Source organism: Pan troglodytes, chromosome 6 (genome assembly GCF_028858775.2).
Source record: "Pan troglodytes isolate AG18354 chromosome 6, NHGRI_mPanTro3-v2.0_pri, whole genome shotgun sequence".
NCBI lineage: Eukaryota > Metazoa > Chordata > Mammalia > Primates > Hominidae > Pan > Pan troglodytes.
Window position 1 is genome coordinate 167,471,895 of NC_072404.2, and position 22,364 is coordinate 167,494,258.

The 22,364-nt window shown below is 47.3% G+C and overlaps 1 protein-coding gene across 1 annotated transcript; it reads left to right on the plus strand.

The window, feature by feature from the left end:
- The first annotated feature begins 1,127 nt into the window (after positions 1-1,127).
- LOC134810638 (collagen alpha-1(III) chain-like) lies at positions 1,128-10,517 on the plus strand. Its single transcript, XM_063815955.1, has 4 exons — positions 1,128-1,282; positions 8,380-8,788; positions 9,091-9,518; positions 9,806-10,517. Exons 1-4 carry the CDS (start codon positions 1,128-1,130, stop codon positions 10,047-10,049), a joined length of 1,236 nt encoding a protein of 411 aa, XP_063672025.1. The 3' UTR covers positions 10,050-10,517.
- The last annotated feature ends 11,847 nt before the right edge of the window (positions 10,518-22,364 follow it).

A 22,364-nucleotide genomic window follows, 5' to 3' on the forward strand; every position in this document is an offset into this window, starting at 1 on the left:
GTGATCCACCCACCTCGGTCTCCCAAAGTCCTGGGATTACAGGCGTGAGCCACCATGCCTGGACTGAAATTTAAAGTCTTAATTTAGATGTTCAACATCTTACAACAAAGATACAATCTATAAAATCTGATGTTCTTTTTTTTTTTTTGAGACAGAGTCTCACTCTGTTGCCCAGGCTGGAGTGCAGTGGCACCATCACGGCTCACTGCAACCTCTGCCTCCTGGGTTCAAGTGATTCTCCTGCCTCAGCCTCCCAAGTAGCTGTGACTACAAGCAGGTGCCACCACGCCCAGCCAATTTTTGTATTTTTAGTAGAGATGGTGTTTCGCCGTGTTGGGCAGGCTGGTCTCAAACTCCTGACCTCAAGTAATCTGCCTGCCTTGGCCTCCTGAATTGCTGGGATTACTGGTGTGCGCCACCACGCCCAGCACTGGATTTTCTTAAATTTCTCTTCTTTCATTTTTTTTTTCTCTACTGAGCACTTCAGCTTTTAATAAAATTTTCTTCTTTTATCTATGAATACTCGTGAACTTTTTTGGGGGGGGACTTATCCAAATGAGCTTCTCAGAGTGTTGCAAGCTAAACATCTCCTCTCATTCTGCATAGAAACAGTGGAGTTCTGGAAGTAAGTGTAACTATTTACCTTTCAAGTCAATAAACCCAAGGGTGCACTTGGGTTTATTGTTCGAACAATTTGAACATTTATTAAGTGCCAACCCTTGTAAAGAATTACCCAGCAACCAGAATTCAACTTGGTCAGCAGGCAAGGAGTCTCGATCAGACAAACTCGCCATTTTGAAATATGAAAAATTATGCCGGGCACGGTGGCTCACGCCTGTAATCCCAGCACTCTGGGAAGCCGAGGGGCGGGCAGATCACAAGGTCAGGAGATCAAGATCATCCTGGCTAACACGGTGAAACCCCATCTCTACTAAAAATACAAAAAATTAGCCGGGTGTGGCGGCGGACACCTGTAGTCCCAGCTACTAGGGAGGCTGAGGCAGGAGAACGGTGTGAACCTGGGAGGCGGAGGTTGCAGTGAGCCGAGATTGCGCCACTGCACTCCAGCCTGGGCGACAGAGCGAGACTCCGTCTCAAAAAAAAATAAAAGAAAAATTACATGGAAGATGGCGGGAGAAGACAAGGGTCGCATGCTTCTGTGTGCCTCCACCACAGAAACATCCCGGATGGTCAGCCCCTCAGTGAATGAATGGAGCTGTTTTGAAACCAGTGGGATGATGACAACTGTGGAAAGACCCCACTCGGATCTCCTGCTGCAGGTGTAATTGACTGAGAACCTCAACTGCTGTCCTCTGAATCTACCACCACCACATTTACAATAAGACCGTGCTTCCTGAGGGCTACGCCCAGACAGCGACTGTGGGATAATAAGGTCACTTCCTGCCAGATTCTAATGGGGACTTGGGTCAGTTTGGCCAAAATCATCTGAGAGCTGCACTGCAGTCTGGGACCCTCCTACTTATTCTGTTCTCTTTTCTTTCTGGGGGGTCAAATTTCCCCATTCCGGCCAGGCGAGGTGGCTCACACCTGTAATCCCAGCACTTTGGGAGGCTAAGGAGGGCGGATCACCTGAGGTCAGGAGGTTGAGATCAGCCTGGCCAACATGGTGAAACCCCATCTCTACTAAAAATACAAAAGTTAGCCAGGCATGGCGGCACACACCTGTAATCCCAGCTACTCAGGAGGCTGAGACAGGAGAATCGCTTGAAGCCAGGAGGCAGAGGTTGCAGTGAGCTGAGATCTCACCACTGCACTCCAACCTGGGTGACAGAGCAAGACTCTGTCTCAAATAAATAAATAAATAAATATAAAAATAAATAAAATTCCTTATTCCTCCAACTTTCTCCACTTTTTTCCCCTCATCAGTGTTTCTTCCATAAATCTCTTGTATGACAATCGTCTTGGCATCTATTTTTCAAAGGACCTGAACCAACACAAGGTGGTAAAATACTAACATAAAGTTACTGATTTAGCCGGGTGTGGTGGTGCACGCCCGTGGTCCCAGCTACTCAGGAGGCTGAGGTGGGAGGATCGCTTGAGCCCAGGAGGTGGAGGTTGCAGTGATCCAAGACAGCACCACTGTGCTCCAGCCTGGGAGACGGATTGAGATCTCGTCTCCGGAAAAAAAAAAAGTTAAAATTAAAAATATAAAAAAAGATGACTGATATAGTTTGGATATTTGTCCCTGCCCAAATCTCATGTTGAAATGTAACCCCTAGGGTTGGAGGTGGGGCCTGGTGGAAGGTGTTTGGGTCTAGGGGTGGATCCCTCATGGCTTGGATAGCCAGTGAGTTCTCACAAGATCGGGTTGTTGTAAACTGTGTGACACCTCCCCCATCCCTGCTATAGCTTCTCCTTCCACCATCAGTAAAAGCTCCCTGAGGCCTCCCCAGAAGCCAGGCAGATACTGGTGTCATGCTTCCTGTACAGCCTGCAGAACTCTAAGTCAATTAAACCTCTTTTCTTTTTTTTTTAAGACAGAGTCTCACTCTGTCACCCAGGCTGGAGTGCAGTGGTGCAACCTCAGCTCATTGCAGCCTCCGCCTCCCAGGTTAAAGCGATTCTCCTGGGATTACAGGCGCCTGCCACCATGACTGTATTTTTTTTTTTTTTTTTTTTTTGAAACAGAGTCTCCTCCTGTTGCCCAGGCTGGATTGCATTGGCATGATCTCAGCTCACTGCAACCTCTGCCTCCCAGGTTCAAGCGATTCTCCTGCCTCAGCCTCCCGAGTAGCTGGAATCACAGGCGTGCAGCACCCCGCCCAGCTAATTTTTGTATTTTTAGTAGAGACGGGGTTTCACCATGTTGGCCAGGCTGGTCTCAAACTCCTGACCTCAGATGATCTTCCCACCTCAGCTTCCCAAAGTGCTGGAGATTACAGGCGTTAGCCACTGTGCCCGGCCTAAACTTCTTTTCTTTATAAAGTACCCAGTCTCAGTTATTTCTTTATAGCAAGGCAAAGAATGGCCTAATGCGATTTCTCTCTAACAGGTTGCCTTTTCCTAGTACTTGATTTGCCCTACCAGATCAGCAACTCTCCTCAAATGTCAGTCAAGGAGAGACAACTTCAATTTATAGCCAACTACCACACCAATCTCTTTCATCCTAAGAACAATTCCCTATGCCACTCCTTAATGGTACACGAAGGGCCATGTCTCAACTACACCTTCCCCATCTTAACAAGAACACGAACATACACACACACACCACACACTCTCAAGTGCCGTTATTCATTTTGAACCAAGTAAGCTTATCCTTTGAAGGCACTCTCCATTTCTCCCCTTAATGAGGCATAATTGCTACATTAATAATAACACAAATAAAATGCTTCCCATAAGAATAGCATTTCCAGGCGGGGGCAGTGGCTCACACCTGTAATCCCAGTACTTTGGGAGGCTGAGGCGGGTGGATCATCTGAGGTCAGGAGTTCAGGACCAGCCTGGCCAACATGGTGAAACCCCATCTCTACTATAAATATAAAAATTAGCCAGGCGTGGTGGACGCCTGTAATCCCAGCTGCTTGGGAGGCTGAGGCAGGGGAATCGCTTGAACCTGGGAGGTGGAGATTGCAGTGAGCCGAGATCGCACCACTGTACTCCAGCCTGGGCAGCAAGAGCGAGACTACGTCTCAAAAAAAAAAAAAAAAAAAAAAAAAAGAATAGCATTTCCAAGGCTTATACATAAACAGTACCTCATTTGATCCTCATCATAACATCAAGGGTAGACATGACCAGTATTATTAGCCTCACTTCACAAAGGAAGAAACTGAGACTCAGACTGTTGTCTCTGGGTGTCAGTTTCCAAGTCTGTCCAATGAAGGATTGAGCCCCGTGACCTCTAAGAACTCTTCCACTTCTAAAATTGTATAATTTCCAAAATTTGTCTGACATCACTAAGATAGTAGTTAGTGGCAGATTAGGGACCTGAGACAATGACTTGGTGCCAGGCTGATTCTCCCACAATGTGTTATCTTTGCTGCCAATAGCAATGGCTAACATCAGCTATGCGATATGTCCTGCACTATGCCAGTTACTCACGAGGCATTGTTATTTATTTATTTATTTATTTATTTATTTATTTATTGAGATGGAGTTTCACTCTTGTTGCCCAGGCTGGAGTGCAGTGGCGCAATCTCGGCTCACTGCAACCTCCGCCTCCCAGATTCAAGTGATTCTCCTGTCTCAGCCTCCCAAATAGCTGGGATTACAGGCGTCCATCACGCCTGGCTAATTTTGTATTTTTAGTAGAGACAGGGTTTCACCACGTTGGTCAGGCTGGTCTCCAACTCCTGACCTCAGGTGATCTGCCCACCTCAGCCTCCCAAAGTGCTGGGATTAGAGGCGTGAGCCACCGCGCCAGTCCAGAGCATTGTTGAATACCTACTCAGCATTGTCCTCCATCCCGCTGCGTAAATGTATTGAGATTTCAGTTACATACACACTTAATGGAGAAGGCGACACCACCCCTGCTCCAAGGATGTACTCTGATCGACACTTTCCATTCTTCTGGCCATAGTCATTGGGTGACTTGGGGGCTCTGAACTGGAATGCCGGAACAGAAGTACACTCTCTCCTACTGAACGTACATTAGGAAGCACTGGCTTCTGCTGCTACTGGCAGCCTCTCTGTGGCCCTAAGGGGAAGCCTCAGGATTCTTGTTTGGAACTGATAGTTTTTAGCAGCTAAAATCTGAGACGTCTATACCATATCCTTAAAACGCTGAATAAACAACATAGGCAAAGACAGATGATGTCACTGAGACCCAGAGAGGATATTAGACCTTGCCCAGCATACATTACCTATTGGGGGCCAGTTAGGACTAAATTACAAGTCTCCAGCAACTGACCTAGGGTTCTCTTGGCCTCAGCATGTGGAAGGGGCCCCACGTGCAAAGGTTCCGGATAAAGATCAGACTGTGATCTAGCTGATGAACAGAACCCAGAAGTATGTTTGAGGGGGAGGAAGGAGGAGGCTAAGAGAGGCCTTCTTCTGTTCTGCTTTTTTGCCCTGAGGGGATGACACTTAACCACTGCAGGGGCTGCAGCTGAGCCGCAGGGATGGTCACACTGAACCAGTACTTCTTCCCTTCCCCCACTCTAAACCTCTGCCAAGCAGAGAGCCTCTGAGACTGCTCTGGAGAAAGGGGCTGCCTGCCAACTATCTGCCCACCTGGGGCCAGGGTGAGGGCAAGGCCAGTGGCTACATTCTGTGAACAGCTGGAAAAAAAGTAGGCAACACAGTGGCCTTGGGACAATGGCCTTCCCACTGTCCTTGTCACAAAATAGCAGGATTAAAAAAAAAGGGGGGGGAGGATATTTATTTAATCCTTTTGTTACAAATTAAAGTTGCTAAATTGTTTTCAAAAATTGCAGGAAATAAAGTACACGAATCAAAGAAACATAAAATATTTAAAAACAAAACAGCTATTTTCCCAACTTTCTTACTTATAGGTATGTCTATACAATTGTGGCAGAATTCAAAGGGAAGAACAGTTTGGTTAGTCCATTTGGTCACAGCAAATGTACCTGTTCATTTGTTCATCAACGATTTGCTGAGCACTCACCTTGTGCCCTGAAGATACAGTTCAGAAAAAACACCGAAAAGGCCCCTGTGTCCAGCAGCTCACATCTTAATGGTGGAAGGGAGATGAAGGAGAACAGACCATAATAAGTAAGTAAACAATGATTTCAGACTGTGCCAAGAGCTCTGAGGAAAACAGGGTGATATGATAGGGAGCGGGGAAAGGTACTTTAGGTACAATGTCAGAAATGCCTCCCCCAGGCCAGGCGAGGGGGTGCAAGCCTGGAATCCTAGCACTTTGGGAGGCCGAGGTGGGTGGATCACTTGAGCCCAGGAGTTTGAGACCAGCCTGGGGTTTCACCATGTGAAACCCAGACTCTACAAAAAAAAAAAAAAAAGAAAGACAAAAAAAATCAGCTGGGTGCCATGGCTCATGCCTGTAATCCCAGCACTTTGGGAGGCCAAAGTGGGTAGAGCTCAGGAGTTCAAGACCAGCCTGGCCAACATGGTGAAACCCCATCTCTACTAAAAATACAAAAATTAACTGGGCACCGTGGTGGGTGTTTGTAATCCCAGCTACTTGGGAGGCTGAAACAGGAGAATCACTTGAACCCAGGAGGCGGAGGTTGCAATGAGCTGAGATCACGCCACTGCACCCCAGCCTGGGTGAAAGAGCAAGACTCTGTCTCAAAATAAATAAATTAATTAAATTAAATTAAAATTTAAAAAATTAGCCATGTGTGGTGGTGCATACCTGTAGTCCCCACTACTTGGGAGGCTGAGGTGGGAGGACCACCTGAGCCCAGGAGGTCAAAGCTGCAGTGAGCCGAGATTGCACCACTGCACTCCAGCCTTGGAGCCTTGGCAACAGAGTGAGACCCTGTCTCAAAAAAAAAAAAAAAAAAGAAAGAAAGAAAGAGAAAGAAAGAAAAAAAGAAAAAGAGGCCAGGTGCGGTGGCTCATGCCTGTAATCCCAACACTTTGGGAGGCTGAGGTGGGCAGATCACTTGAGGTCAGGAGTTCGAGACCAGCCTGACCAACATGGCGAAACCCTGTCTCTACTAAAAATACAAAAATTAGCTGGGTGCGGTGGCAGGCACCTGTAATCCCAGCTACCAGGGAGGCTGAGGCAGGAGAATCACTTGAACCTGGGAGGCAGAGGTTGCAGTGAGCCAAGCATGGGCGACAGAGTAAGACTCCATCTCAAAAAAAGGAAAAGGAAAGGAAAGGAGGAAGAAACGAAGAAACGAAGGAAGAAAGGAAGAAAGAAAGAAAAATAAAGAAGAAAAGAGAGAGAAGAGGGAAGGGGAGGGGAGGGGAGCAGGGAAGAGAGGAGAGGCTGGGCCCAGTGGTTCACACCTGTAAGCTGAGGTGAAGGAGTTTGAGACCAGCCTGGCCAACATCGTGAAACCCCATCTCTACTAAAAATACAAAAATTAGCCGGGGGTGGTGGCACGTGCCTGTAATCACAGCTACTCAGGAGGCTGAGGCAGGAGAATCGCTTAAACCTGGAAGGCGGAGGTTGCAGTGAGCTGAAATCGCACCATTGCACTCCAGCCTGGGCGACAGGGCAAGACTCCGTTTCAAAAAAAAAAAAAAAAAAAGAGAAAGAAACAAAGAAAGAAAGAGAAATGCCTCCCCAAGGTGACAGATGAGCTAAGCCAGGAGAGAAGTCTAAAGAAATTCAAGTGCAAAGGCCCTCTGGCAAAAAGGTCTTGGCAGAAAGGTGGTCAGTGTGCCTGCTGCATTGAAACTGCTCCTGTAAGGCAGGGATCCTATAAGGTAGGCCTTGAATGCCATGATGGGGAGCTCGGTTAGGACCCCCATGATAGGTAGGAAGGCAGCTGGAAAGAGCAGTTCTGCCATTCTTACGGATACATTCATGAGCCATCATGGGTCGTCCTGGTGGACCTCTGGAGCCTGACCTGGGTCCACGTTTGAGGTCTCCGACTTTAGTGACCCTGGGAAAGTTACTTGAGTTTCCTCGTTTGAATAGCCAAGGGTTTCTCGTGTTTGATGCCAAATGCCTTGTGCGGGGATTGGCTCCAAACCTCAGCCTCATCAGTCAATTTATCCTTACGTTCAAGAGGAGCCATTTACAAAACGAGCTCAGAAAATTAAAAAATAAAATACACACTTTAAATCGTCAGAATACTGCATAAACTAAAAGTAGGCCGGGCGCGGTGGCTCACGCCTGTAATCCCAGCACTTTGGGAGGTCGAAGCGGGCGGATCACCTGAGGTCAGGAATTCGAGACCAGCCTGACCAACATGGAGAAACCCCGTCTCTACTAAAAGTGCAAAAATTAGCTGGGCATGGTGGTGGGCGCCTGTACTCCCAGCTATTTGGGAGGCTGAGGCAGGAGAATTGCTTGAACCCAGGAGACGAGGTTGCAGTGAGCTGAGATCGCGCCACTGCACTCTAGCCTGGGCGACAGAGCGAGACTCCATCTCAAAACAAACAAACAAATAAAAACAAAGTAAAAGTAAATTCCCCAGGCAAAGCTGATTATATTGCTGGGATAATCGACTTTGTCACTGCAGTCTCACTTGGTACTTTAAGAAACTCCATCTTGATCCTAGGTCTGGGTCGATCTGGGCGTTCCTGCTAATTTTCTGTTTTAAAAACCTAAAGCAATAAAAATGTTGATATTGACATTTATCATTTTTATCCTCGCCCTCTGCCTTGTTTTGCTGGGAGATCTGTTCCACTTGGCTGAGTTTAGGGAGGGCGGGGAAGCGGGGGAGAAACCGAGGCGCAGGGTGGAGAAAGGGAGAAGCCTTGCAGACTGAACACATGAGAAAACCTGGAGAAGGGATTCGCTGCTGCTTATTTCAGGGAAGAAAACCGAGAAGTGAAGCACAGAGGGATCAGGTTCCGGGAGCGGCGGGAAGGTTGCAGGGGGCCCCGGGGCAGGTCCTGGAGCTCAGGCAGCCGGCACCGGGAGCCCAGCTCAGGCCGCGGGGTGCAGCCGGGCACGAGCGCTCGGGCTGCCGAAACGGGAGATCAGAAAAAGGAGAGACATGGAAAAAAGGAGAGGAAGAGGAGCAACACTCAAGCGGGAAGGAAGAAGGCAGACACTGAGGAACGCCCGCAGGAACCCGCAGACAAGCAGAGAGCCGGGCTGGGCTGGGAGAGGGGCCCGCGGAAGGGGCGGGACGCCAGGCGGCTCGAGGCCAATGGGAGGGCGGGCCGGGGCGAGGGCGGGGCACTAGGCGAAACGACGCCAATGGGAGGGCGGGCCGGGGCGAGGGCGGGGAATTAGGCGGTGCGAGGCCAATGGGAGGGCGGGCCGGGTCCTCTGGGCTGAGGCGGGGTGCCTGGCGGCACGAAGCCAGTGGGAGGGTGAGTTAGGGGCAGGGGCGGGGTCCCAAGCCAATGGAAGAGTGATACCGAGAGGGCGGGGCGCCAGGCGGCGAGAGAGCCAATGGGAGGCCGAGCCGAGGACCGCGGGCGGTGGGCCTCCCCGCGAGGGGAGGGAGACCCGGAAGGCGGTGGGGGCGGGGAGTGGAGCTGACAACCTGTCAAATCCACTTTGGGACGAACTAGGTCACGCGCTCCGCGGGCCGGGCACCCCCGCCCGCCAGGCACGGCCGCGGCTCCTTCCTCTTCCTGCCCGCGGTGGTGGGGGTGGGGCAGGCCTCGGGACACCTGCCTCCGCTGCCGGCCGCCGGCCTCGCGCGGCTTCCCGGGCGGCTCTGCCCCGACCGTACACTCCCGGCCCGCTCGCGGCGGCAGGAGCCGTGGTTCCGTGGACCTGGGCGCGCTCTCTCCCTGGCCACTGGGAGATCCCCCGCGGCCTCGCGGGGAAAACCTCGGGACTGCCCCGCGGCCCCGGCCGTCTCTGCGTCGCTCCTTCTCGCGCGCGACCGTGGACTCGTCCCCGCGAGCCCGGGTTGGCGAAAGCTGCGGGGGCCGGGGTCGCACTACTTGGCGCGGAAGGGCCGGCGGTGGGCGGAGGGATCCCCGTCCGCGGGGTGAGCCGCAGGGAGGAGCCGGGAGGAGCCGCAGGGGGGAGCCGGGAGGAACCTGGCGCCGGCACCCACCCGCCGCGCCCATGCGTGCCGCGGTCGCCTGTTTCTCGCGGGAGCCCGGCCGCGCTCGGGGGGAGGCGCGCGCGCAGCTGGGGCTGCCTGGGTCTAGGAGCTCCGGAGCCACCGTTTTGTGCCCGTGGAGCCGCGGGGAAGGCGCCACGCGCTCGGGTCTTCCCGGCGGGTCATCCTGCACTTTCTCTCCGGTACGGACCGCGGCGTTCTGTTTCCAGGCAAAGGAAAATAAGTCAAAGACTCAGAAGGCAGCGTGAATCCAGGGCCCGGGATGCAGGGTTTGCTGGAACGCCAGCCGGTGCGATCGCGCCCCTGGGATTCCGCTTAGCCCGCGCGTCCATTTCCCTGCACGATGGACTCAGTAAAGCCGGATCTGTCCAACGCCTGCAGCGTGGATGTGGAGGCGGACTAATCAACCGGTGCTCTGTTATTATTTCTACCCATCCCTTTTCTCCATGCTAATTTGCTTAGAACTTTAACATTGAATGGACAGCAAATGTCATGTTCTGTTTAATTATCACTCCTTGACCATTATGTTAATTTCTTTCCCTAACAAGGTGACGCATTGTTTTAAGTAACAATGACCAACTCATCTACTCTTCTTCCAAATTGTGTAAATTGAAGGGTAAAATGTGGGAAAAAAATTTTAGCTGAATTTGAATGCTAAATTTGAACATTTCACACAACAAAAATTTGAAATGCTTCTTTGCAATATTATGGCGTTTCGGAACAGATAAAAATACTTCATTTTCAGACATTTGGTGAACAAATACTTCTTGGACGTTTATATGCAAAGCAATGCATGTAACATTTTCATTACTTTGCAAGTGTGCTTATCAGTAAAATAATTTTGTTTTAAATTCTAGCCTTCGTTTAAATGTATTTTAGTTACCACATTGGGAAGAAAATAAAATATTACTGTGTACGGAATGTACAGACGTATGTTTTTTTTATTTACAAAAAATAGTCACTAAGAAAGAAAATATGACCGGGTGCTGTGGGTCACGCATGTAATCCCAGCACTTTGGGAGGCCGAGGCAGGCGGATCACCTGAGGTCAGGAGTTGGAAACTATCCTGACCAATATGGTGAAACCCACTCTCTACTAAAAATACAAAAATGAGCCTGGGCGTGGTGGCGGGTGCCTGCAGTCCCAGCTGCTTGGGAGGCTGAGACGGGAAAATTTCTTGAACCCGGGAGGCGGAGGTTGCAGTGATTGTGCCACTGCACTCCAGCCTGGGCAACAGAGCGAGACTCCGTCTAAAAAATATATATATATAGATAGATAGATATATAGAGATATAGATATATATAGATCTATGTATAGATATGTAGATATCTATATCTAGGTCTATATAGAGATATGTATATATCTATAGATATCTATATAGGTCTATATAGATATATGTATAGATATATATAGATACCTATATATCTGGATAAATGTATAGGTATATAGATCTATAGAGATATCTATATAGATGTATGTATAGATATATAGATTTATGGAGATCTCTATAGATCTGTACAGATATATGTATAGATATATAGATATATATAGATACATAGGTATATATAGATATCTATATATAGATATATATGGATACATAGGTATATATATAGATATCTATATATAGATATATATGTTCCTTAAATTCAACATAAGAATGAGCTTATTCATAATTAGCTGTAGTATTACACTTGAACTACCATATTTATTACATTTATAAATACTATTTATAAATAGTAATATAAATAGTAAATGCTATTAACATTTAGTAAATGCTATTAAGGTAGGAATAGAGGTTCCAATCTTTTAAATAGAAATTAAATACAAACAAAGCAACAAAAAGAGACCTTTCATATATGGTTATTGGCTTGTCATTGTAGCCAATTCCTTACTGCCAGCTAATTTTCCAAAGGGAATCGTTGCTTTCTGTTCTGACCAGTTGGCAACCTAAACAGTGCTAGAAACTCTTAGCCCTCATTGGGTATATAAATATATATCTTATTTCAAATGTTTTGTTATCTATTCCTACTGAAGGTTGTTTTCTTCTCTCTTTTTTTTTTTTTGAGACGGAGTCTCACTCTGTCACCAGGGCTGGAGTGCAGTGGCGCGATCTCGGCTCACTGCAACCTCTGCCACCCGGGTTCAAGCGGTTCTTCTGCCTCAGCCTTCTGAGTAGCTGGGATTACAGGCGCCCGCCACTATGCCCAGCTAATTTTTTGTATTTTTAGTAGAGATGGGGTTTCACCATGTTGGCCAGGCCGGACTCAAACTACTGACCTCGTTATTCACCCAGCGCGGCCTCCCAAAGTGCTGGGATTACAGTCATGAGCCCGGCCCTCCTTTTTTTTTTTCTTTTTTTTTGTGCTCATCATTTTGATCTTAATACCCACTAAAAAGATAATAAAACCACAAGTGTTTTTCTTCAGATCACGAGATTGTCAATAATAGAAAGTCAACACTGTCAAATCATGAGAATGAATTGCATATCATTGTACAAAAATTGAATACTGGAATTTAGCTCCTAGATCTATTATATTACCATAATAAGAAAAACTAAAGAATTAAAAAATCTAAACAAAATGCAATCCTAAATGATATTGCGGCCAGGCACAGTGGTTCACACCTGTAATTCAGCATTTTCGGAGGCCAGAGCAGATGGTGGCTTGAGCCCAGGAGTTGGAGACTAGCCTAGGGAACATGGCAAAACCTCATCTCTACAAAAAGGAAAAAAGGCAAAACCTCATCTCTACAAAAAATTAGCTGGGCGTAGTGGCACATAGCTGTAGACCTAGCTACTCAAGAGGCAGAGGCAGCAGGATTGCGTGAGAACGGGATGTCGAGACTGCAGTGAGCCATAATGGCGCCACTGCACCCCAGCCTGGGCGACAGAGCAAGACCCTATCTCGAGACAAGAAGTTCATCTTGCTGCATTTCAGTATTTTTAACTCCTTTAATGTAGTGTAGACAATTTTGATATGATGTGTCACATCTTTTTTTAACGTCTAATTTATTATTTTTTTTTTTTTGAAATGGAGTTTCACTCTTGTTGCCCAGGCTGGAGTGCAGTGGCGTGATCTCTGCTCACTGCAACCTCTGCCTCCCGGGTTCAAGCAGTTCTCCTGTTTCAGCCTCCCAGGTAGCTGGGGCTACAGGTGCCTGCCACCATGCCCAGCTAATTTTTGTGTTTTTGGTAGAGACAGGGTTTCACCTTGTTGGTCAGGCTGGTCTCGAACTCCTGACCTCAGGTGATCCACCCACCTCGGCCTCCCAAAGTGTTGGGATTATAGGTGTGAGGAACCCGGCCTTAACGTCTAATTTCAGAAGAAAGCTAATTCTTTTTTTTTTTGGAGACGGAGTCTCGCTCTGGCACCCAGGCTGGAGTGCAGTGGCGCTATCTCGGCTCACTGCAAGCTCCGCCTCCCGGGTTCACTCCATTCTCCTGCCTCAGCCTCTCCGAGTAGCTGGGACTACAGGCGCCCACCACCACGCCCAGCTAATTTGTTGTATTTTTAGTAGAGACGGGGTTTCACCGTGGTCTCCATCTCCTGACCTCATGATCCGCCCGCCTCGGCATCCCAAAGTGCTGGGATTACAAGCATGAGCCACCGCGCCCAGCCGAAGAAAGCTACTTCTTTCCGTTCCTCTTAAAGATGAAAATTAGAAACATTCTGCCTTAATTATTTTTATTTTTTTGAGACAGAGTCTTGCTCTGTCGCCAGGCTGGAGTGCAGTGGCATGATCTCAGCTCACTGCAACCTCCGCCTCCTGGATTCAAGCAGTTCTCCTGCCTCAGCCTCCCAAGTAGCTGAGACTGCAGGCTCACACCACCACACCCATCTAATTTTTGTATTTTTAGTAGAGACAGGGTTTCACCATGTTGGCCAGGGTGGTCTTGATCTCTTGACCTCGTGATCCACCCGCCTCGGCCTCCCAAAGTGCTGGGATTACAGGCGTGAGCCACCATGCCAGGCCTTTGCCTCAATTATTTCTTCTGTTGTATCCCCTGCTAGCAAACTTTTGGAATAGGTTTGGGAAATTAATTACCTTTATAAATGGAATTACTATTTTGCCCAAACATTTCATGTATAATTCTGTAAGGAGGATTTTTATAATTCCCTACCCAAATGTCTCGGCACAGTTTTATTTCTCAATTGGTAGTGAATTTCCTAGACTAGGAGGAAAACGCAGGAAGTCTTCTTACTGCTTTTGGGGAGAAGGGTGGGTGGCTTTACCTTGGTAAGGACATTCTCAGGGCAGCTCAGAATGCTGAGGTTGAGGACTCTGTGGTTGGAAATCCAGCTCGAACCCAAAAGGGTGGAATATTTTGTGAATGGGAAACAAATATACCTTGAGTTGGAAGTTACAAATCAGTGGTCACAGATATGTATTGTTTGTCTCTACAATGTCTAGAAATTTTAACATTAGTTTCCAAGATTTAAAAAATAAGAGATTTCAGGGCTGGGCATGGTGGCTCACACCTGTAATCCCAGCACTTTGGGAGGCCAAGGCGGGTGGATCACTTCAGGTCAGGAGTTCGAGACCAGCCTGGCCAACATGGTGAAACCCCATCTCTACTAAAAATACAAAAAATTAGCCGGGTGTGGTTGCAGGTGCCTGTAATCCCAGCTACTTGAGAGCCTGAGGCAGGAGAATTACTTGAACCCGGGTGGTGGAGGTTGCAGTGAGCTGTATCTTACCACTGCATTCCAGCCTGGGTGACAGAGCAAGACTCCATCTCAAAATAAATAAATAAAATAAAAAATAAGAGATTTCAGATAAGAATACAGAATTGTAACTTCTTTTGGAAATTAGTCAGATTTGGCCATTTCTTGCACGATTACCTGCGGTATTGCTGACTAGCTGCTGCCCTCTTTACACAGGGTGTACACTCCATATATCAGGCTCAGTACAGTCATTTATCTTCACCACCTGGCCACTGCAGGGATCTGTGTTTGGAATACTGATATGGTTTGGCTCTGTCCCCACCCTCCTAAATCTCAACTTGAATTGTAACTCCCAGAATTCCCATGTGTTGTGGGAAGGACCCAGAGGGAGGTAATTGAATCATGGGGGCCAGTCTTTCCTGTGCTACTCTTGTGGTAGTGAATACATCTCACGAGATCTGATGGGTTTATCAGGGGTTTCTGCTTTTGCTTCGTCCTCATTTTTTCTTGCTGCCGCCATGTGCATTTTGCCTCCCGCCGTGATTCTGAGGCTTCCCCAGCCATGTGGAACTGTAAGTCCAATTAAACCTCTTTCTGTTCCTAGTTTCTAGTATGTCTTTATCAGCAGTGTGAAAACAAACTAATAAATCCCAGCACTCTGGGAGGCCGAGGTGGGTGGATCACCTGAGGTCTGGAATTCGAGACCAGCCTGACCAACATGGAGAAACCCCGTCTCTACTAAAAAAATACAAAATTAGCTGGGTGCGGTGGCACAAGCCTGTAATCCCAGCTACTCAGCAGGCTGAGGCAGGAGAATGGCTTGAACCTGGGAGGTGGAGTTTGTATTGAGCCGAGATCGTGCCATTGCACTCCACCCTGGGGCAACAAGAGCGAAACTCCATCTCAAAAAAAAAAAGAAAAAAAAAAAGAAAAGAAAAAAGAAAAGAAAGAAAGAAAACGAACTAATAAAGTAAATTGGTACCAGTAGAGTGGGGCGTTGCTGAAAAGATACCCAAAAATGTGGAAGTGACTTTGGAATTGGGTAACAGGCAGAGGTTGGAACCGTTTGGAGGGCTCACAAGAAAACAGGAAAATGTGGGAAAGTTTGGAACCTCCTAGAGACTTGATGAATGGCTTTAAAAAAATGCTGATAGTGATATGAACAATAAGGTCCAGGCTGAAGTGGTCCCATATGGAGATAAGGAGCTTGTTGGAAACTGGAGCAAAGGTGATTCTTGTTATGTTTTAGCAAGGAGACTAACAGCATTTTGCCCTGTGCTAGAGGTTTGTGGAATTTTGAACTTGAGAGAGATGATTTAGGGTATCCGGCAGAAGAATTTTCTAAGCAGCAAAACATTCAAAAGGTGATTTGGGTGCTGTTAAAAGCATTCAGTTTTTAAAGGGAAACAGAGGCCAGGCACAGTGGCTCATGGTTGTAATCCTAACACTTTGGGAGGTCGAGGTGGACATATCACCTGAGGTCAGGAGTTTGGGACCAGCCTGGCCAACATAGTGAAATCGTGTCTCTACTAAAAAATGCAAAAATTCGCTGGGTGTGGCAGCGTGCAACTGTAATCCCAGCTACTCAGGAGGCTGAGGCAAGAGAATTGCTTGAACTGGGGAGGCAGAGATTGCAGTGAGCTGAGATTGCAACATTGTACTCCAGGCTGGGCAACAAGAGCGAAACTCCGTCTCAAAAAACAAAAAACAAAAAACAGGAAAACAGAACATAAAAGCTCAGAAAATTTGCAGCCTCTGATGCAGTAGAAAAGAAAAACCCATTTTTTGAGGAGAAATTCAAGCTGGCTGTAGAAATTTGCATAAGTTGCAAGGAGCCTAATGGTAATCCCCAACACTATGGGGAAAATGTCTCCAGTCCATGTCAGAGACCTTCACAGCAGCCCCTCCCATCACAGGCCCAGAGGCCCAGGAGGAAAAAGTGGTTTAATGGGCCAGGCCCAGGGTCCCCATGCTGTGTGCAGCCTAGGGACTTGGTGCCCTGTGTCCCAGCCGCTCCAGCCGTGGCTGAAAGGGACCAATGTAGAGCTTGGGCTGTGGCTTCAGAGGGTGGAAGCCCCAAGCCTTGGCAGCTTCCATGTGGTGTTGAGCCTGCACATGCACAGAAGTCAAAAATTGAGGTTTGGGAACCTCTGCCTAGATATCAGAAGATGTATGGAAATGCCTAGATGCCCAGGCAAAAGTTTGCTGCAGGGGCGGAGCCCTCACGGAGAACCTCTGTTAGGGCAGTGCAGAAGGGAACCATGGGGTCGAAGTCCCCAGACAGAGTCTCTACTAGGGCACTGCCTAGTGGAGCTGTGAGAAGAGGTCCACCATCCTCCAGACCGCAGAATGGTAGATCCACGGACAGCTTGCACCATGTGCCTAGGAATGCCACAGACACTCAACACAAACTTACGAAAGCAGCCAGGAGGGAGGCTATAGCCTGCAAAGCCACAGTGACAGAGCTGCCCAAGACCATGGGCACTCACTTCTTGCATCAGCATGACCTGGATGTGAGACCTGGAATCAAAGGAGATCATTTTGAAGCTCTAAAATTTGACTGTCCTTGGGGCCGGGTGTGGTGGCTCATGCCTGTAATCCCAGCACTTTGGGAGGCCGAGTCAGGTGGATCACAAGGTCAGGAGTTTTAGACCAGCCTGGCCAACATGGTGAAACCCCATCTCTACTAAAAATAACTACAAAAATTAGCCAGGCATGGTGGCATGCCCCTGTAATTCCAGGTACTTGGGAGGCTGAGGCAGGGGAATTGCTTGAACCTGGGAGGTGGAGGTTGCAGTGAGCCGAGATTGCGCCACTGCACTCCAGCCTGGGCGACAGAGCAAGACTCTAAAATAAATAAAATAAAATAAAATAAAACAAAATAAAATAAAATAAAATTTGACGGCCCTACTGGATTTCAGACTTGCATGGGCCCTGTAACCCCTTCGTTTGGCCAATTTCTCCCATTTGGAATAGCTGTATTTACCCAGTACCTGTACCTCCATTGTATCTAGGAAGTAACTAGCTTGCTTCTGATTTTACAGGCTCATAGGCAGAACGGACTTACCTTGTCTCAGATGAGACTTTGGACTGCGGACTTTTGGGACTTTGGGGAACTGTTGGGAAGGCATGATTGGTTTTGAAATGTGAGGACAAGAGATCTGGAGGTGTCAGGGACAGAATGATGTGGTTTGGCTGTGTCCCCACCCAAATCTCAACTTGAATTATATCTCCCAGAATTCCCACATGTTGTGGGAGGAATCCAGAGGGAGGAAATAGAATCATGGAGGCCAGTCTTTCCTGTGTTATTCTTGTGGTAGTGAATAAGTCTCACGAGATCTAATGGGCTTATCAGGAGTTTCCACATTTGCCTCTTCCTCATTTTTCTCTTGTTGCCACTATATAAGAAGTGCCTTTCTCCTCCCGCCTTGATTCTGAGGCCTCCCCAGCCATATGGAACTGTAAGTCCAATTAAAACTCTTTTTGGCGGGGTGCAGTGGCTCACGTCTGTAATCCCAGCACTTTGGGAGGCCAAGGCAGGTGGATCACGAGGTCAGGAGATCGAGACCATCCTGGCTAACATGGTGAAACACCATCTCTACTAAAAATACAAAACAATTAGCTGGGCGTGGTGGCGGGTGCCTGTAGTCCCAGCTACTCAGTAGGCAAAGGCAGGAGAATGGCCTGAACCCAGGAGGCAGAGCTTGCAGTGAGCCGAGATCATGCCACTGCACTCCAGCCTGGGCAACAGAGTGAGACTCTGTCTCAAAAAAACAAAAACAAAAACAAAACTTTTTGTTCCCAGTTTTGAGTATGCCTTTACCAGCAGTGTGTAAATGAACTATAATACAAATACTCTAGGTCATATAAATTGTTTTTTCTTTTTGAGACAGGGTCTTGTTCTGTCACCCAAACTGGAGTGCGGTGGCATGATCTCAGCTCACTATAGCTTCCACCTCCTGGGCTCAAGCAGTCCTCCCAACTCAGCCTCCTGAATGGCTGGGACCACAGGCCCACATCACAATGCCTGGGTAATTTTTGTACTTTTAGTAGAGATGGGGTTTCAACATGTTGCTCAGGCTGGTCTCAAACTCCTGGGCTCCAAGCAGTCTATCCACCTTGGCCTCCCAAAGTGTTAGGATTCCAGGTGTGAGCCACTGTGATCTTAGGATTTTGTTCAAGGTAAATACAGTGAACTAGTAAATAGAAAGTTATTAAGATCATATATGGCAACTGGATGCATCCCATTATTTTGTTTACCAGTCCCCAGGCACAGGGAATGGTCAGGCAATATTTAGGTGAAAATGTTAATAAAAAATGGAAATAATGGCTGAGCACGGTGGCTCACACCTGTAATCTCAGCACTTTGGGAGGCTGAAGCGGGCGGATCATTTGAGGTCAGGAGTTCGAGACCAGCTTGACCAACATGGTGAAACCTTGTCTCCACTAAAAATACAAAAAAGTTATCTGGCTGTGGTGATGCGCACCTGTAATCCCAGCTTCTTGAGAGGCTGAGGCAGGAGAATCCCTTGACCCCGAGAGGCAGAGGTTGCAGTGAGCCAAGATCACGCCAGTGCACTCCAGCCTAGGAGACAGAGCCAGACACTGTCTCAAAAAAAAAAAAAAAAGAAAAGAAAAAAAAGAAAATAATGTTTTTGTGCTTTCCTTTCCATGTAGAAAGTCCTTCCCCTGGGCCGTGCATGATGGTGTGCACCTGTAGTCCTAGGTACTCTGGAGGCTGAGATGGAAGGATCGTTTGAGTCTAGGAGTTCAAGGCATTATGATCACACCTATGAAGTAGCCACTGCACTCCAGCCTGGGTAATGTAGCAAGACCTCATCTCTAAATAATTATAATAGTGAATAATAATAATGATGACAGTCCTTGCCTTGATTCAAATGAACATCACTGGAAATCTTGACTAATTAGAACCTAGCAGTAGTAGTCAACTGTGAAAGATTATACTAGAAGAAGAAATTCCCCAAAGTACTACAGAACTAATAATGATGATGACAATAACAATGTCTTGACATTGAGCAGAGTGCTGGACATTGTTCTAAATAATTTATATACACTGTGTTATCATATTTTAGTTTCCTCATTGTGCACATGTACCCTAAAACTTAAAGTATAATAATAAAAAAAAGAAACACACACAAATAAATAAATAAATAAACTCTACACAGCAAAAAAAAAAAAATTAAATATTTTAGTTTCCTATTTGCTACCTCATCTTCCTTTACTTTTTTTTCCCTTTCTTTCTTCTTTTTTTTTTTTTTTTGAGACGGAGTCTGACTCTGTCGCCCAGGATGGAGTGCAGTGGCGCAATCTCAGCTCACTGCAATCTCTGCCTCCTGGCGTCAAGTGATTCTTCTGCCTCATCCTCCCGAGGAGCTGGGAATATAGGCACGTGCCACTGGGCCCAGCTGATGTTTGTATTTTTAGTAGAGATGGGGTTTCACCATGTTGGCCTGGCTGGTCTTGAACTCCTGAGCTCAGGTGATCCATCTGCCTTGGCCTCCCAAAGTGCTGGGATTACAGGCATGAGCCACCGTGCCTGGCCTGGTTTTGTTGGGTTTTGATGAGGAAGTAGATGGAGGAGGGGAGGTGGTAGCTGTGTCTAGGTCTGTCTCCATCTATTGGCCCTTAGTGCTCTCGTATTTCTCTCTCTTTTGAGTTTCTCATTTTGCTCCTACCACATTTGCTGCCTCAGTCTTGGCTCATTCTCTCTCTCCTCTGCCCTTATCAGGGAATATTTCTTACTGACATGAGAAGTCAGATGCCAGTAGGAAAAGACACACCAACCATGACAGAAAAGACCTGAAAGAGGATATGCTTGGGGTACAATTGGAGAAAGGCAGGAAAGAACAAACATTCAGTCCTTTTTAGGACCAGTAAGGGCCAAAGGTTAGCATAATCCCAAAGGTACAGCAAACTATAGCATTCATCTTGTGCCTGGGTTGGAGGGTTCAAGGCAGCTGAAGAAATGGAAGATGAGGCCGGATGCTATGGCTCACGCCTGTAATGCCAGCACTTTGGGAGGCCGAGGCGACTGGTTCACCTGAGGTCACGAGTTCGAGACAAGCGTGGCCAACATGGCGAAACCCCGTCTCTACTAAAAATACAAAAATCAGCCGGGTGTCGTCGTGGACACCTGTAATCCCAGCTACTCAGGAGGCTGAGGCAGGAGGAGTGCTTGTACCCAGGAGGCGGAGGTTGCAGTGAGCGGAGATCGCGCCACTGCACTCTAGACTGTGCCACAGGGCGAGACTCCATGTCTAAAACAAACAAACAAACAACAAAAAAAACAAAAAACCAACGAAGCCCAATGAGAACAGCAGCATGCTGGAAAAGATTCCAGGTTTGTTCAGATGGGTTGTGTATTATGATGATTGTGAGTAGTCTGAAGAAATAGAACGATTCTGTGAAGTTACATTTAGTTGGGATCTACATGCATTGATAGAGAAATGTTTAAATAAAATGTATATTTTCGGCCGGGCGCGGTGGCTCACGCCTGTAATCCCAGCACTTTGGGAGGCCAAGGAGGGTGGATCAAGAGGTCAGAAGTTCGAGACCAGCCTAGCCAACATGGTGAAACCCTGTCTCCACTAAAAATACAAAAAGTTAGCCGGGCATGTTGGCAGGCGTATGTAATCCCAGCTACTCGGGAGGTTGAGGCAGGAGAATCGCTTGAACCTGGGAGGTGAAGGCTGCAGTGAGCTGAGACCGTGCCACTACAATCCAGCCTGGGCAACAGAGCGGGCCTCCATCTTAAAAAAAAAAAAAAAAAAGTGTATCTTCATATAACGGAATGCTTATGAGAAGGGTTTAATAAAATGGCCTAATACCATATGTTAGATGAACAGAGAACCATGAAATAAAATTATGTATAACAACACATTTAGGAGTTAAAAGGTGGTGTTAGTTTTTCGTTTTTTGTTTTTTTTTTTCTGAGACAGAGTTTCACTCTTGTTGCCCAGGCTGGAGTGCAATGGCGTGATGTTGGCTCATTGCAACCTCCACCTCCCGGGTTCAAGTGAGTCTCCTATCTCAGCCTCCTGAGTAACTGGGATTACAGGCGTGTGCCACCATGCCCAGCTAATTTTTGTATTTTTGGTAGAGATGGAGTATCACCATATTGGCCAGGCTGGTCCCAAACTCCTGACCTCAGGTGATCTGCCTGCCTCGGCCTCCCAAAGTGCTGGGATTACAGGCGTGAGCCACCGTGCCCAGCTGGTGTTAGTTTTTTAATTGATTAAAATACATTTAAAAGGATAGAATAAAAGGGCAGATGAAAATATGGCAAAATCATAGCAGTTATGGATTTCCAAAATTTTTTCTAGTGACATGTTGTACATACACAATCAGGGAAGAAACTAAAAATCAAACTGAGCATGTGCTTATTGAGTTTTAGTTCCATAAAAGAAACAAAAAAATTATACTACAGCTACAGATGTTACTGTCTCCAGATTTCAAAAATGTTTTCCAACTATCTCAAGGGAACTGGGCAAGAGAGAACAGATGGCTGAGCATAACCTACTCCCAATGCTAGAGAAGTAAATCAAAGTGCATTTCATACTGATGCTACCTCAGTAATACCGGCTTTGAGCAGAGAGGGATGGTGTGAATTATTTTCCCCCACTGTAACCCTTAAAGCCCGCCCGTCCCCCAGCATTGTTTGAGGAAGGATAGTCTATGACGGATGGATAGCATCTAAGAAGGGATGTTAGTTTGCTAGGGCTGCGGTAACAAAGTAGCACAGACTGGGTGGTAGCAGAAATGTACTTTCTCTTAGCTCTAGAGGCCTGAAGTCCAACATCAAGGCATTAGCAGGGTTGGCCTCTCCTGGGGGCGTCTCAGCTTGTAGATGGTGTCTTTTCTTGTGTCTTCACATGGTTTTCCTTATGTGTGTGTCTGTGTCCTAATCTCCTCTTGTTATAAGGACACCATTCATATTGAATGAGGGCCCACACTGATAACTTTTTTTTTTTCAGACAGGGTCTGGCTCTATCACCCAGGCTGGAGTGCAGTGGCTCCATCATGGCTCACTGTGGCCTCAACCTCTTGGGCTCAAGCAATCCTCCTGCTTCATTCAGCCTCTCAA

Coding starts and splice junctions, on each gene's coding strand:
- LOC134810638 (XM_063815955.1), top strand. CDS start 1,128: ATGGCGGGAGAAGACAAGGGTCGCATGCTTCTGTGTGCCTCCACCACA. Junction 8,789..9,090: donor CAATGGGAGGGCGGGCCGGG/GCGAGGGCGGGG, acceptor GGGACGAACTAG/GTCACGCGCTCCGCGGGCCG. Junction 9,519..9,805: donor GAGGGATCCCCGTCCGCGGG/GTGAGCCGCAGG, acceptor TTCTGTTTCCAG/GCAAAGGAAAATAAGTCAAA.